This window comes from Crocuta crocuta, unplaced genomic scaffold (genome assembly GCF_008692635.1).
Source record: "Crocuta crocuta isolate KB4526 unplaced genomic scaffold, BGI_CrCroc_1.0 scaffold313, whole genome shotgun sequence".
Classification (NCBI taxonomy): domain Eukaryota; kingdom Metazoa; phylum Chordata; class Mammalia; order Carnivora; family Hyaenidae; genus Crocuta; species Crocuta crocuta.
In genome coordinates, this window is record NW_027527814.1 from 533,710 (window position 1) to 549,015 (window position 15,306).

At 60.1% G+C, this 15,306-nt stretch overlaps 1 protein-coding gene across 4 annotated transcripts in view; it reads left to right on the forward strand.

Annotated features, from left to right (window-relative positions):
* CABIN1 (calcineurin binding protein 1) overlaps nt 1–15,306 on the forward strand; it is a 152,326-nt gene that overhangs the window by 135,721 nt on the left and 1,299 nt on the right. For all 4 annotated transcript variants that reach the window (XM_077775182.1, XM_077775206.1, XM_077775199.1 and 1 more), the window contains 6 exons: nt 2,203–2,366; nt 3,182–3,278; nt 4,208–4,882; nt 6,287–6,361; nt 9,159–9,441; nt 14,313–14,477. In XM_077775182.1, coding sequence (XP_077631308.1) covers nt 2,203–2,366; nt 3,182–3,278; nt 4,208–4,882; nt 6,287–6,361; nt 9,159–9,441; nt 14,313–14,477 — 1,459 coding nt within the window. The remainder of the gene's footprint in view (nt 1–2,202; nt 2,367–3,181; nt 3,279–4,207; nt 4,883–6,286; nt 6,362–9,158; nt 9,442–14,312; nt 14,478–15,306) is intronic.

The following is a 15,306-nucleotide window of genomic DNA, read 5'->3' on the forward strand; positions in this document are numbered from 1 at the left end:
TACTAGGGAAGGGTCCAGAAAAGTCAGCACCTCTCTCCTCACACAGCCACCCCCAAACACAATTTGGAGGAACAAATGAGTCTTCCATCCATCCTCCCCAGTTGCTCCTCCAGGAAGAGCAGGGGACCTTCCACCCCCAGCTGCTCATCAGGCAACTAGGAGATACCTTCTGACCCCGGATCAAGGTGCACTGGGAGGAGTGACCTCCAATTGTTCTTTGAGTCTTCAGAGGTTTTGCCAGGGAAGAGGGAAGCATTCAGTGAAATCCAGGGTCATTCTGGACCCTTGTGGTTGAGGGTGCAGAGCAGAGCACGCCCCTCTGCCCTAAGGAAGAGTGAGATCCGAGAGCAATGGGGTCACACCCAGATGTCCGACTTGGCCTGTGGCCCTGGGCCAGCCCCGGCACATGCCTGCAGTGTCTTGGCATGTGGTCAGGCTATGCCTCCGACTTTCCCCCTCTCCTGTTAGGTGCAGGAAGGAGCTGGGGGCCAGTGGTGAAGGGCCAGAGCAGGTGGTGGAGGCTTCCCTGTGGGCTGGTTGGCTTGTCCAGCCTGTCCTCAGAGCTTTGGTGGTGGTGAGGGGTCAACTCTGGGGCTCCCCTCGTGCTGTGTGACCCTGAGGGAGTCGCTCATCTCTGAGCTCTGCCCTCCCTAGCATAGCCATGTCGGTCCATGAGGCAGAGCACGGTAATGTCTGCAGTGCCTTGGGAGAAAGAAGCAGCCTCTTTAGTCTACACCGTTGGGCCTGCTGGACAACAGAGATGGCACCTTCCAGCCACTGCCATACATCTGGGGGTAGGGTGTCAGGGCCACACTGGCCAGACAGTTGCTCAAAGCTGTCCCTTGGCCTCTCAAGTGGCAGCTTTTCCTGAGCTGCTGCAGAAGCCACCTGTGTCCAGTGGGAAGATAACAGCATTGGTGGCAGTGCCCTAGATGTGGGTAGCCTCATCCGTCTGGTTTTGTCTAGGCTGGGAGGCAGTTGGTACCTTATTTGGTACTGCCTGGGATAAAGAGTGGTTGCCAACCTTCACACAGTGCCCCCGGCCTGCTCAGAGGGTGGGAGGAACAGTTCTCTGTGTCCAGTGTGAGCCCAGTGGCCCAGTGTGAGGACTGTGGGGGCTTGAAGCTGCTGGTTTTAGGCTCCTTGAGTGGCTTAGGGCTAGGGGTGCCCTGGTTCCCTCCTGGGACTTCGTCACTGAGCATCCACGGGAATAGAGCCCTGGAAGGGGCACCCCCTGGGTACCCTGCTGTGGGCCCCAGGTGCAGGAGGCAGTATTGCTCACAGCCCTGGTCCACTCTGGGCAGGACTTTCTCTAGGGTGTTGGCTACAGGAAGCCATCTGTGAGCCTGCCTGCTCCCAAAGTCCTGCCCTAGAGACATAAATCTTAATGCCCAGGCCCTGCAGCCTCAGGCCTGCTCAGAAGGTATGAGCTTCTCTTCACTAGTAATTTGCTCCCTTGGTCATCCTTTCCTTCACCACGCCTGGACTGGACCATGCTGGTTGTGGGGGTGCCACAGGGCACCAGACCCAGAGCTGCCAATGAACAAGGTGCCAGGTGCAGGGGCGGTCCAAGCACAGGATTCCTTAGAGCAGGCCCTGCTCCAGCTCAGCCTTCAGACAGAGAGGTTGGATGGCTGAGAAGTGGAGGAAGGGGGTCCTGGCCAGAGCGTGCACTGGACAGGGCAGGTTCAAGGAAACCTGGGCATTCTGTAAGCAACAGGTCGTTTTCAGCCCCACCCTCAATTCTCTTGGCACCACTGGAGGGAATGTGCGTGGTCCCAGCTCAGGCTTGAGCCTGTCTGGCCAGCAACAGCCAGTTCACATTGTGGCACCTTTTGACCCATCAGTTCAGCTCTAGGAGTTGGTCTCGTGGCTGAGTCAGCACCTATGCAGAGGTGCAGAGGCACTGGATTCCTCCCGCTGGTTGCATTTAACCAGGTGCCACCTGTGTGCTTACCATAGGGAACAGAACAAGCAAACACATACCGTGCAACCCTTCAGAAGAGGAGAGTGCAGAACAGTGCACGTATCCTTTGCCACCATCCGTGGCAGAAAGTAGATGGGAGTGGCCACGCTCCCATCCCCCTGGGGATAGCAAGAGGGGTCCGAGGCACCCTGGATTGGGCAGAGTCTCCTGTGGTACCACAGCAGGCTTCGGCTGCAGCAGCCCACCTCACGCACCCACCTCTGTCAATCTCACAGGGCATCTGGCGGATCCCCGTGGACGAGATCGACCGGCCGGGCAGCTTTGCCTGGCACATGAACCGCTCCATTGTGCTGCTGCTCAAGGTGCTGGCCCAGCTCCGGGACCACAGCACCCTGCTGAAGGTGTCCTCCATGCTGCAGCGGACCCCGGACCAGGGCAAGTGAGTGCAGCTGCCCGGCCCGGCGTGCGGTCGGCCCCATGGGAGGCAGCCGATGCTGCTGTGGGTCAGAGCATGAGTGCACATGCAGGCTGGAGCCCCTCGTCCGCCCAGGGCATTTCTCCACTGGCTATGGCGCCTGGACCAGCCCTTTTTTTCAGGAGGCTTTCTGTCCCAGTGTCTAGACAGCACCCCTGTCCTGTGCACCCTGGGGTGAACATGGGCTATGCATAAGCCACCCTTCCCTTCCTCCTGCTTCCCTTCAGCTTGGGGCTCTCAGGATACTATCAGGTTGTAGAGAAGACAGGTGTCCAAATGATAGCCAGGATCCTCCAGGTGAAGGACAGCAATAACAGGCCAGGCAACAGGGGAACCTGGGATCCCTTTGCCAGAAAGGGTGGTACAGATAGGACTGAGGGACATCTGCTTCAGCTGCACTTGCAGGGGTTGTGGGGGATCCCAGGACATGGCCTGGCCCAGCTGGGCCAGCAGCTGCCCATGCCTGCATCGCCTCACCTTGTCTTGTCTCATTCACTCCCGGTGCTGGGGTGGGGCCCTCAGCTGGGTCCTGGGGCACACTGGACACAGTCTTTACAAAGAGAAGGCCCCCAGATCTCACTCAGCCTGGCCCTGCCCACCCTGTGAGGGCCCAGGGCAGTCTGTTCCTGCTGTAGAGGGAGGAGGCTCAGGACCCGGGCAGGAGGGAGGCCGAGGGACCAGCAGGTATTCTCGGGGTAGGAAAGGGCATGGGCCATTATCTAGTGCCATGTGGCTCTGAGGCTCTGCTGTCTTCTCTGGCCATCCCCGTGTGCCTGCAGGAAGTATCTGCGAGATGCTGACCGCCAGGTCCTGGCACAGCGGGCCTTCATCCTCACTGTGAAGGTGCTGGAGGACACGCTGAGCGAGCTTGCAGAGGTATGCCTGTGGCCCCTGTCCTCTCCCAGGCAGTGGCCCAGTCCCTCCACTTACCAGCCACTAGGAAGGTCCCTGTGTCCCCACCTGTGAAGTAGAGACCACTGCCTCTCCAGGTGCAGAAGGTCAGCACAATGGGGAATTGGCAGACATTTAGTGAGGTGCTGACCCGCTTGGTAGATGTGGACTCGTGGTCAAGGAAGACAATAGGGACAGTCCCTGAGGCTGCTATCTGAGCGGTGTACCCCACCCAGTGGGCCAAACTTGGGGTCACAGCAGCCACGATATTGAAGCAGACGGTGGGCTCTTGGTGGGCTAAGCGAGGTCTCAGAGAGCACCAGGCACACCTGGTCCCTTTTCACCCTCCAAAGCAGGCACAGCTCTTACCCTCTCTCCTAGCTGAGCACCCTGAGGCCTAGGAGGGTAGGTCATCAGCCTAGCAGCAGTGGCCACTGGGACCTGAGCCAGGACGGTGCTGCTGCGGTGCCCCCTTCCCAGCAGGACTGGCTGGGCTGTGGTAGAGGGGCCTGGAGCGGCGCCCCCTGAGACTGCACCCTGGCTGCTGTGCATTAGGGGCAAGTGGGAGCCCAGAACAGGAGTATTCAGCTCGGCAACAAGCACTTTTGGCGGCCCTGGGTGGATGACCTCCCCATAAGAGGCCCAGGACTGCCCCGAGGCCCACATTTGAGGAAGGCCAGCCCAGGCCAGGCCTCTTCTTCTGGGGCAGTACCTACAAAGGCCCATTAGTCCATCTCAAGGCCGGAGGAGCAGAGTGGGAAGGGACTTCCCCTGGCAGGTCTGTAGGCCCAGCCTGGTCTAGCTAACAGACAGCGAGAGCCAGGGTGGCCTGGGGTGGGCACCTGACAACCCAGCGTGTCTTGTTCTGGTAGAAGCCCCAAAGACACAGTCTTTCACCTTTGGTTTTCTCATAGGGGTCAGAACGCCCAGGGCCCAAGGCCTGTGGCCTCGCTGGAGGCAGGATGACCACCGACGTCCCCCACAAGGCCAGTCCCGAAGACAGTCAAGAGACCCTCCCCCACTCCAAGAAGCCCCCTCTGGCTGATGGCTCAGGGCCAGCGGCCGAGCCAGGGGGCAAAGTGGGCCCCCTCAACCACCGGCCCATGGCCATGGAGGCAGGAGACAGCGCAGACCAGTCTGGGGAGCGGAAGGACAAGGAGAGCCCCCGGGCAGGGCCTGTCGAGCCCATGGACACGGGTGAGGCCACCACTCGCTGCTCAGACTCCGAACGGGCGCCACCCCCACAGCCAGGCCGACCCTCCAGGGACCGGGGTCCTGAGAGCCGGCCCACCGAGCTGTCCCTGGAGGAGCTGAGCATCAGCACCCGCCAGCAGCCCAGCCCGCTCACACCGGCCCAGCCGGCCCCAGCCGCCACCCCTGCCGCCGCCACTGGGGCCAGAGCAAGCAGTCACCCCGAGGAGCCACCCACACGGCCCAGCCGAAAGAGGAAGCTCCTGGAAGACACAGAGTCGGGCAAGACGCTCCTGCTGGATGCCTACCGAGTGTGGCAGCAGGGTCAAAAGGGCGTGGCCTATGACCTGGGCCGCATCGAGAGGATCATGTCTGAGACCTACATGCTCATCAAGCAGGTGGGTGGCTGCGGGCCAGGCCTGGTGCTGCTTACGGAAGGTCCTTCCCAGCCTGTCCAGGGTTCAAGGAACCTTCGGGCTGCTCGTTGGGTGTCTTTCCCACCCTGCCCCTGCTGTTCACTTCCCTACATTTGAGGTTTGCTCCCATGAGCAGGCCATAGATTTAGAGTCAGAAAAACAAGGACCATGTCCAGTCATCATGTTGGACGCTTTAAGTATGGGGCTATTTTATCAACTGTGTCTCAAGAAGGTTGGGGAAAGTATTGAAAAGGAAAAGAAAAGGAAAAATGGTGACCTTGGAAAAACTCTATTTTCAACTGTAGATGAAACAAAACCACTTGTAGAAATCTTATCAAATCCAATGCAGGGAGAGGGGACCCCGACCCTCACCCCCCTGCATTGCCGGTCTCTGGGGCACTTCCTCAGAGACGTTTATGGCTGTCACCTGAAGGTGGCTGTGGTACCCTGAGTATGTGAGGAGCTCTGACCCGTTTCTTACTTTGCTTTCCATTTTTTTGTTTGTTTGTTTGTTTTTAATGCATTAGACATATAGCTGTTTCTCTATTTAAAATGACTTCCAGGGGTGCCTGGGTGCCTCAGTCGGTTAGGCGTCCGACTTCAGCTCAGGTCATGATCTCAAGGTTCATGAGTTTGAGCCCCATATCGGGGCTCCCCCACTTTGGATCCTCTGTCTCCCTTTCTCTCTGCTCCTTCCCCACTTGCTCTCTCTCAAAAAACTGATTTCCACAGGAAGAGACCCAAAATTGCAATGGCTGCTTCAGTCTGGTTGCCCGTCCTGATAAGCGATTTCTCCCCAAAGTGTCTGTGGTGCCACTTTTGAGAGTGCCTGTTTTATCATCCCCTCCCCAGCATCCAGGATTAACCTTTATTTGTTTCTGTTGTTGACACTTTAGGAAGAACCCAGCCCAGCACTCCCTGCTGGTCAGAGCTAGCCCTTCCCCAGCCTACCTGGGTGCTCCTGACACTCCAGCCCTTCTCCCTCCTTCCCTGCCCATGGCTCCACCAGGGCGGGCCCCTGTGCCTCCCTAACCCCTCTGCACCTTGGGCTGTTGGTCTCTGGGTCATTTGGACTTTGCTTTCCACCCAGACCTCAGACTCCAAAAGGCCCTGCATTGTGCTCGCTTGTAGAGCAGGTTTTGGCTCAGAGTCTGCCCGCCCCAGCCCCTGGAACCTGGTTCCAGACATGAACTTGACAGGACGAGCATGGCCCACAGCAGTGGCCCTGGAAGACGGAGCCGGGAGATAGACGTGTGCTCCTGCCCATGCTCCCCGAGCAAGGCTGGAGTGCCAGGAGCTCTTCAGAGGAGTTGGTCCTCATAGTCCAGGGGCTGGGACAAGGGCACCATGGCCTGGCCCTTTGACTTCAAGCATCTCCTTGCTCAGGTGGACGAGGAGGCTGCACTGGAGCAGGCTGTGAAGTTCTGTCAGGTCCACCTCGGGGCTGCTGCCCAGAGACAGGTAAGCAGACCCAGCCTGTGGCAGCCTCCTTACACAGGGCCAGCCCCTGCCGAGGCCCCAGGCTGCAGGCCGAGAAGCAGGGACACCTCAGGAGGGACTGTTTCTGGGCTTAACATGGGCCTAGGGGAGATGGATAAGAGGCGTGTGAGCCTCAGGCCCGCAGGGAGCCCCGACCACCAGCCCAGCTGGGGCAGCATTGTATGGTAGGTGGGGCCTTGGCAGGCCCAGACACCAACTCTGAGTGTGTGACCTCAGGGGTCCCCTCACCTCAGCTGCCTTTTCTGTAGATGGGGAAGATGGTCCTTACCTACCTGACGTCACGTGGAAAGGCAACTTTGGGATGAAGGTGGAAGAAGTGATGTGAGGCTGGGATAGGAATGGGTTAGGAGCAGAGCACATGGAAGTCCTGGGGTTTATTCAGCGAGGGAGGGCACAGGTGGGTACCAGGTGTGGGAAAGACTCCCTGCTATTGAGTGGGGAGGCTGGGTTGGTGCAGGGGCCCAGCGAGCAACAGGTGGATCTGAGATGTCAGATGGGCCAGCATGACTTGATGACAGGGAAGCGGGGTGAGGGAGCAGATCTTCCCCTAGAAGAGGAGTCCAGGCAGGGGCCCTGGGTGTAGGTGCCCCCAAAACCATTGGTCTAGGGCTCAGAGGCCACAGCTTGTGAGGAGCAGGGGTTATTAAGGAGGGGGTGAGGGAGAAGGTCTCCCTGAGAGAGGTCCAGCTCAAGAGAAAGCCCGTAGGCGGAGTCTGGCTGGCAGAGAAAGAGGGGACCCTGCCTAAAGCCGGGGGGCCACTCTAGTGCTCCTGCTCAGCAGTGTGAGAGGGGCACCTTCCTGCACCACACATGGGCGTTTCTGCAGGAGTGACTGTTGGGCCAAAGGGCAGGTACTTGCCATTTGAATAGGTGTGGCCTCTTTTTCCCCCAGGGGTGGCCCAACTGCCCCTTCCCCAGCAGCACAAGTGAGCAGACCTTGCCCTCCCATCCTTGCCCACATGCAGCCCTCTCTTGGCATTTCCCCCAGGGAAGTCCATCACAGGGAGTCCCAAGGTAGGAGCTCAGGGCAGCGGGCATCCAAGTCCCAGGTCACCCAGCAGCAGGCTGGTGGGTGCCCTCCATGTCCAGAGCTTCCTCTCAGTGAAATGGGGCAGCGTGCTACCCTTCCTGCCTGGACTCTTGGTCTGAGGAAGTCCAGAAGTTCAGTCTTGACCAGGCAGTCTGTGGGTCACACACGTGGGCCTAGTCCCCCAGCTGAGGGCCAGAAACCCAGGGGAGGCAAGCCCCACCCCACCAGCAGGCCCCACCACCCCATTATTGCCAAAGCAACCACAGTTCACATCACAGCCAGTGTAGTTCCTGTGACCTGCATGGCCCTCACCCCAGCTTCTGCTAATGGACAGGAGTAACTGCCCAGGGCCCCAGTGCAGGGCTTAGGCCCAGGGGTGCCCTCCTGCCTCCTCTGCTGACTCAGATGAAGGCAGGTGTGCAGTGACCACTCCAGACAGAAGAGGGCAGTTTGTGATACAGTCTTTAAGATGCTTAAAATGATAGAACCACACAGAAAACCTCCAAACCCCTGCTTTCCCTGTCCTGAGCTGGCAGGAGTCCCTTAGATGAGATTGGAGACCAAAGAAGACTGGCACACAGCTGGGGCCTGGGCCCGCCTCTGGCCAGGGCTGGGGTAGGAGCCGCCCTAGCCCTGAGCCTGCTGCCCCTGCCCCTCACCCCAGGATCCATTGGCTGGAGGCCGGTCCCAGCTGCCATGAGAGCCCAGCGCACACCTGGAGAGTGCTCTGGACAGAATTAGAGGCCCCGTGCTGTTGCCGGGGCTGGGCTGGCTCCTGCAAGGACAGACACAGCACACCTTCCTGTCCTCTCCCCACCCTCCACAGCCCGCCTGGAGGTCCAGGTTCATCCCAGACACACATCACACAGCAGAGTCACAGAGGCTGTCCTGTGCTCCATGAAACTAGGGACAAGCCCTTTCAAGCAGAACAAATGTCAAAAGAAGCAGTGTTATGGCAGGGAGCCAGCTGACCCCCCAGCTCCCAGGTGCTCCCAACAGGCGTGAGACCTCCCACATTTGCAGCCCTGGTCTAGGGGTCTACGGGGGGCCAGGGGGGTGGCTCACACTACAGCATGCCCTCCCTGCAGTCTTCACACTGTCCTGGGAGCAGCGTGGGCTTTGGGTGCAAAGTAGAAGGGCCCTGGTGGCAGAAAGAACTGTGTGGACGAAGATGGAGAGGCACCAGCGGGCCCTGCTCCCCTGAGAATGGAAGGCCTAGGTGAAAGCTTCTAGGACAGCCAAAGCTGGACCGTCCGGCACCGTGGCTTAGGGGCTGCGGTCTTGAACTTGGGGAGCTGACTCTTGGTGTCACCCCAGCTCCCTCGCGATGATCCCGCCAACGGCCTTTGGGAAATCGCCCTCCAGGACTGACTTTCCATTACTGCAGTCCCCACATCAGGCACAATGACCCCCTGCCTACGGTCATGTCCTCCCAAGGTGGCACCCAGGAATGGGAGGGGGAGGTCTGCTGGGGGTCCTGGCCAACCCGAGGGCCTCCGCTCAGTCCCTACCAGCAGGACCCAGACATCCTCCCAGGGAAGGGCTATGGGTTGCCAGCAGTTTCCTAGCATTACAGACGTCTGGAGGGCTGCCAGGGCCCTTGGTAGCATCGAGGGCCCAGGGATGGCATTGTGAGGGCGTGTTGGTGGTCCCAGGCCCAGGCAGATGTCCTGGCATAGGCTCTGGGCTGCCCAGCCCACCATCCTCACCTCCCCTTTGTCCTCACAGGCTGCAGGGGACACACCCACCACCCCAAAGCACCCCAAGGACAGCCGAGAGAACTTCTTCCCTGGGGCTGTGGCCCCCACGGCTCCTGACCCTGTGCCCACTGACGCTCTCCAGCGGCCCAGTGATACCCACAACAAGCCTCGCCCGGTGCCAACTGCCACCACAGCTATCATCCCCTGCCCTCCCTCAGCATCGGCCTCCACTCCAGACCCATCCAAGGACCCTGGGCCCCCCCGGCCCCACAGGGCAGAGGCCACCCCCAGCATGACCTCCCTGGGCCCAGGTAAGTCCCATCCCATCTCCTAGGCAGCAAGGCCAGAGCTGGGCCCAGGCCCCTGCGACCAGCCAGCAGCAAGTCCTGCTCCTTGCATGGAGAGTGGAGGTGGAGGAGGCCAAGGTGACCTCCAGCCTACTCATCCTTGAGAAGCACACCTTGAGGGCCCTGGAGGGCAGAGGGTGTGACCAAATGGTATGACCACCACTTTCTTAATCTTCCTCCCATCCAAAAGGGAGGTGATGATGGCAGTCCCCTTATAGGGGTGTGTGGCTAGGAGGGAGGGAGCCAGCACTGATATGATATGTGATATGTTTACATGTAAACTTGATGAATAAATACATAGGGATTCAGGAGAGGGGAGGGGTCTTGACCTAGGCTTATCAGAGATCTACAGGCTTGTGAGCTGTCCCTGCATACTTTCTCTGGTGGGGAGCATTCCTGCCTAGGCCCCTGGGGGCAAGACAGATGGAAGCAGCCAGCAAGGAGCTGGACAAGGCTGATGGGTGGGCTTGTGAGTTATAAGGGACTGGGGCCTTGGGCTCTGTCCGCCAGAATGAGCCCTGGTTCCTTCTAGAACCCTTAGGAATGACAGCCTACTGGCAGGGGCAGCTGGCAGACCAGGACGGCAGACAGACCAGCCTTCCAGGGAGGGGGCACTGAGGTGGCATCTCAAAGATCAACGGGCAAGGTGTCAGGCTCTCCCCCCACCCCTGCTCCTGGGACTAGCCTTAACCCTTGCTGAGGGCCTGCACTGAGCCTTTACCCTTCAGGCTTATCAGTCTTCTCAGACACAATCTCCCATACAGCCCTTCGGCCAGGCAGCCTTGGCTGTGTCATTTTCTGACCCATTTGAATATCAGACCTGAGAGCTTCTACTGTGGCTGGTGTGCCCGAGTGGAGACAGACCGAGGGTGGCAGCTGTCCCTCCTTTCACTTTTTCCTACAATTATGGCATTAGGCGCTGATGTTGTCACCTGGTGCTCGTCCCCAGTTTGCTTTGAGAATCATGGAAGTGTAGGGATCCTTGCCCAGTTGGTTACAATTACGCTGGTCGTGGCCTCGTGAGAGGAAGACTCATTTCCCTTTAGGTCAGCTCCCGCAGCCATTTGCTGTGATGGGAGCCTCTGAAGGCTGCAGGACCAAGAGCAGTTTAAGAGCTGTCAGTGGGGGGTCCACCACCAGGTGACCTTGGCTGTTCCTGCTCCCCTCTGTGTACCTCGCTGTGTCTCAGTTTCCAGCACCCAGTGTGCCCGATGGAGGCGATGCGGGTTCAGCACAGTGCTTGGCAGGCAGCAAGCACAGCCGCAGTGCGGGCTGGGGTGGTTCCAAAGGGCAGTGACAGAGTCCACAGCCCACGGAGATCACTCCCTCCCACAAAGATGTGGCTTCCCCAAGGTGTCCCCCCGACCTTAGGCTGTCTTGCTGTCCACCTGACCCTTGCCCCATGGTCTTTTCTGAGGATCAGAGCTGTCAGCTGGTCAGAATTTACTAGAGTTGCTGGCACGTCTCAGGTTCTCACCGGCTGTTGACTGGAGGCCTCAGTTCCTCCACTGTGGGCCTCTCCGTAGGCTGCTGAGTGTCCCCATGTCATGGCTGCTAGCTTTCCCCCAGAGTTTAGGGTCTGAGAGAGCGAGCACTCAAAGGAAGCTGCAATGTGCTTCATAACCTAACCGAAGTGAGTGACCATCACTGGTGTTAGCCACACACAACTGGGTGCAGGGTGGGAAGGTCCTTGGGGTGTAATAGTCAGGCCACAGGGAGCCTGGCTGCCTTCGTTCCCTCTTCTGCTCACCGCGCCCCAGCCCCAAGCGGGCCCCAGACTACAATTTGCGCTTTTTTTCCCCTGTGTCAGATTGACAGAAGAGTGTATGTTTCCCGATGTGTCTTCTTCATCCTGGAGAATTGATCCTTTTTTATTTCCTTCCCTCAAACTAAACTAAACAGCTTTTTGCTAGCATGGAACTCTTACAGGGCGTGGGGGTTGGGGGCAGCCCCAGGTTGAGAATATTTGCTGCGTGGACCTGGCAGTGAGTAGAGTAGCCTCCTGACGGGCTGAGTGCTCAGCACGCTCCCTAACCAACCCTCTGCACTTTCACACCTGCCGGCCTCTCAGGGCCGCCTCAGGGTGTGCAAGCAGATAGTGCGTGGCTGGCTGTGTTGGGGTGGGTGCCCCTGATGATCCCCAGAACCCCCGGGGTGGTGTCAGGGCCATGCTGGGATGGGCACATCGCCCCAGAGCCCATCTCCCACAACCCCCAGAACAAGGAAAGCACCAGGAAAGAGCCGCCCAGCAGGGTGACAGAGTGACCTGGCAGTGTGACCTGCATCTGCCTTCCCTGGTGACCAGCAGGCAGCCTGGAACCAGGCAAAGGTTTGGATGGACAGGAAGGGTAGGACTTCCCTGCGAAGGCACCCAGGAACTAGAGGGTGTACGGGGTGGAACCGAAGCCAGAGACAGCTACACGGGAGGTTGCAAGCCACCTAGGAGAGCAGGCTTGAGTATGGACCCTTTCAGGGCATGTCCCCAAGGTGCGAGAGCACGGGAAAGCTGGCCTCAGGAGTCCTTGACCAGCACTGTCCCCGAGGTGGACAGCCCCAACCTGTATCCCCCACCCCCGTGGTGCCCCTCACACAGGCCTTCCGAGTCCAGCCGGGGGAAGGCGGCCAGCCGTGGCTGGCAGGGTCCAGTCCTGACTTGTCCCACCTGCCGCGGCCTGCAGATGGGCAGGAGTGATCTCAAGCTTTCCTGGTCACTAGCTGAGTCTTGCCCACCTACCCAGGCCATGCTGACCAGGGCCACCAGCCTCGTGGTGGATCCGTCCCCAGGCCACAGAGGGGCCCTGACCCTGCCTCTTGCTGCCCGCCCCCCACCTCCTTGTCAGCCCGTGCTCTCTGTTCCTTGGATATTTGCCCCCTACAGGCAAGGACCTGGTTTGTGCTAAAATAGTGCCTGGTCTCCAGGTAAGTGAGGGTCCTTTTTCCTGAGGGGCCACACCTTCAGGAGCAGGGAAGTAGATGAAGGAGGAAGAGTGGAAAGGGCACCCCAGGCCATGGGACCAGCCGGGGACAGAACGCGCCTGCCTGAGCAGGGCGCCACCAGCCAGTGGGCTGAGTGGTAATGCTAGCCTCATGCCATCCCAAGAAGCCAGGAAGAGTCTGAGCCAGGCTGCCACTTCCAGGACTGGTCCTTGGGGACCCAGTGCCCAGGCCATGAGTCTGCCCCGGAGAGCAGGGAGAGTGGCCCGATGGCACAGGATTCCAGCCTGGCCATATGTTTCCCACAGGTAGGGACCCTGAGGCCAGGGAGGCCAGGGGGACCCAGATGGCCCTTCTCTTAAGGCTGGGCCCCCAGGCCAGTCCTCTCCCCCTCAGGCCCACCTGTAGCCCTCTTCACAGGACCTCCTGGGAGGGGAGGGGTGGGCTGCTTGGCCTACAGAGCCACTACCCTATGTGCTTGACACTCTGCTAGATGCTCCTGGCCCAGGGTCCCTTCACCTCATGGTGGCCCATCAAGAGGAAAGGCCTGGAAAGGGTGGACAGTCCCCCTGGGATAGGAGAAAGGCAGCCTGGCCCCTGACCCCTCTGGAGGCCGACTCCATCTGTCCCATCAGCCCCGGGCCCTCCCTGCACCCTGCTCCCCTATCATGCCCCTGTCCTATACATACCGGTCAGCAAAGAAGCCCACAGCCACCTAAGCAGCCCCTTCAGGCCCCTCAGTCAAGCCCTCAGGGAACTGCCCCACGAGCAGAGGCTGGGCACAGGCAGGCAGAGCACTGGCACCTATAGAAAGTCCTGGGCCTGACACCCACCAAGCCTGCTTCGTGAGTATGGCGTGCCCAGCCATAGCAAACCGAGTTCTGCGCGGGCGGCATGGGGTTCCTTCTGCTCTTCCTGCTCCCTGGCTCAGGGAGCCTTCCGAGGTGCTCGCCCCTGCCTGCCATAGTGTAAGGGGCTGGACCCTGGAACAAAGATGCTGTGACCATGTCGGCCAGGCTGTGAGACCTGAGGAAGGGCGGGAGTGACTCATGGCTTAGGTAGCCAGGGAATGCTCTGCCCTCAAGGAGGTAGAAGCCAACATTGGGGAGGCTGGGGCTGCTCAGTGGCCCAGTCTTTTTCCCTGTCCCAGGAGCTGTCACCCCTGCCTGGTCAAGGCTGAGGTGGAGGTGGGGGGAGGGGGTTTGCCTGCTGGAGAAGGGGAAGGAAGGGCTCAGTGGGAAAGTGGGAGAATAGAAGGGTTGCGGGGCGATGGCCATCTACGCCCAAATATAAAGAAAGAAGGGAGTGAGGTGAGGAAGGGAGCATGAGAAGGCAGGACGCAGGAAGAGCTGCAGTGCGCAGGAGGCAGGGCCTGGGGGGCTGGGCGCTCGTGGCCCAGTGCTGACTAACGGCCTGGGGCCTGGCTGGTGGCCATAGGCTCAGCCTATACCCCTCAGGCCCATCAGGCTTTGGCTCAGCCTAGCCCAGTTCCCGGCCCCTGCCTCGTGCCAGGGAAGGTGTGGCCTGGCAGGAGGGCATGGTGCCAGCACACCACTCAGTCTGCTTTGCGCTTAGCTGGTTTGGGACCCTGACCATGTTTCTGAGGGCCACTCCCATAAACTAGTGGGGAGAGCCCATGAACCCACCTCAGGGTCCCATGATGGTGTTTGATGGGGCTGGGGGGACTTTGTCAGGCACAAAGTGGTCCCGGTGGTGAGCCGACCTCACCAGCGTACCTGCCGCTACCAGCCTGGCCCCACCCACGCAGTTGTTCCATAGAAGCCCCTGCTGCCCTGCTGGTGGGGGTGACCCAGGTCCCCTGTCCCAAGGTGTAGAAGGGAGGGGCCCTGTCCCACAGGCCAGTGAGGATTGTAACCTGCAGCCCTCCTTTGTCCCCACAGAGGGAGAAGAGCTGGCTGGAGGGGCAGAGGGCACGGGCTTCCCGCCCCAGGAGCCACTGCGCAGTGAGCAGGTGAATACAGTCCCTGAGGGCCCCGTGGCAGAGTCGCACTGCTGGCCTACAGAGGCCGCGCCCCGGACAGGCGCCGAGCCCACCTGCAGCCAGGGTAAGACGAGCTGGGAGCAGCCAGGATGGGTTCAGCTGGAAGGGTGGAGGGCGTCACAGGGTGACCGGCTGGCAGAGCGGGGTCCAGGGAGGACCTGGTCATGGTAAAGTGGGGCAGAGAGGCAGCTGGGCAGGCAGGCCCAGAGCGGAGATCCTCTTGTTCTGCCTCTGGCTCCACAGAGACTGGCAAGGGCCAGCTGCCAGCCCAAGCTGAGGCTGCTGAGTCCCAGAGAGGAGCCCCCCAGACAGGGCTAAGGGAGGGGGTGGCATGTGAGGGGAGGAGCCTGAGGCAGGCAGAGGGGTGGCCAGTCCAGCCAGCCAGTTGTCCATGTCATAGTCCTCCCTATGGGTAGAGCCCTTTCCCAGCCAGCCAGCCCCCCTTGGGGACTCCTCAGGGTCGGGGATCTCACTGACCCTGCTCAGGACTGTAGGGCCTGGTGCCAGCCACAGGGAGCCAAGCATGGGCTTTTAAAGCCATGGGACTTTGGAGGAATGTGGAGACCAGCCAGGGCGACCCGGTGGCCCCTAGCCCTGGCAGCTTCCCGGAGGCCTTCAGCCCAGGACCGCTGCCTCCAGCCTCAGGGGAGATACAGCCCTGGGGCAGGCGTGGAAGTGAACCCGCTGGTGCTCAGCGACTAGCGACAGCCACGGTATCCTCCCTATGGCGTGGACACCAGAACATGCATCCTAGGATTGTTGCAGGTGTGACTGTTAATGTGTGTACGGCGTTTGGAGGGCCTGCAGAATCCCCGGGAAGTTTCCAGGGGCATGCCTGTATCCCAGGCCCTGGACTCCCAGAGTGCACTATGCTCTTTGGGGAGGCGGGGGGG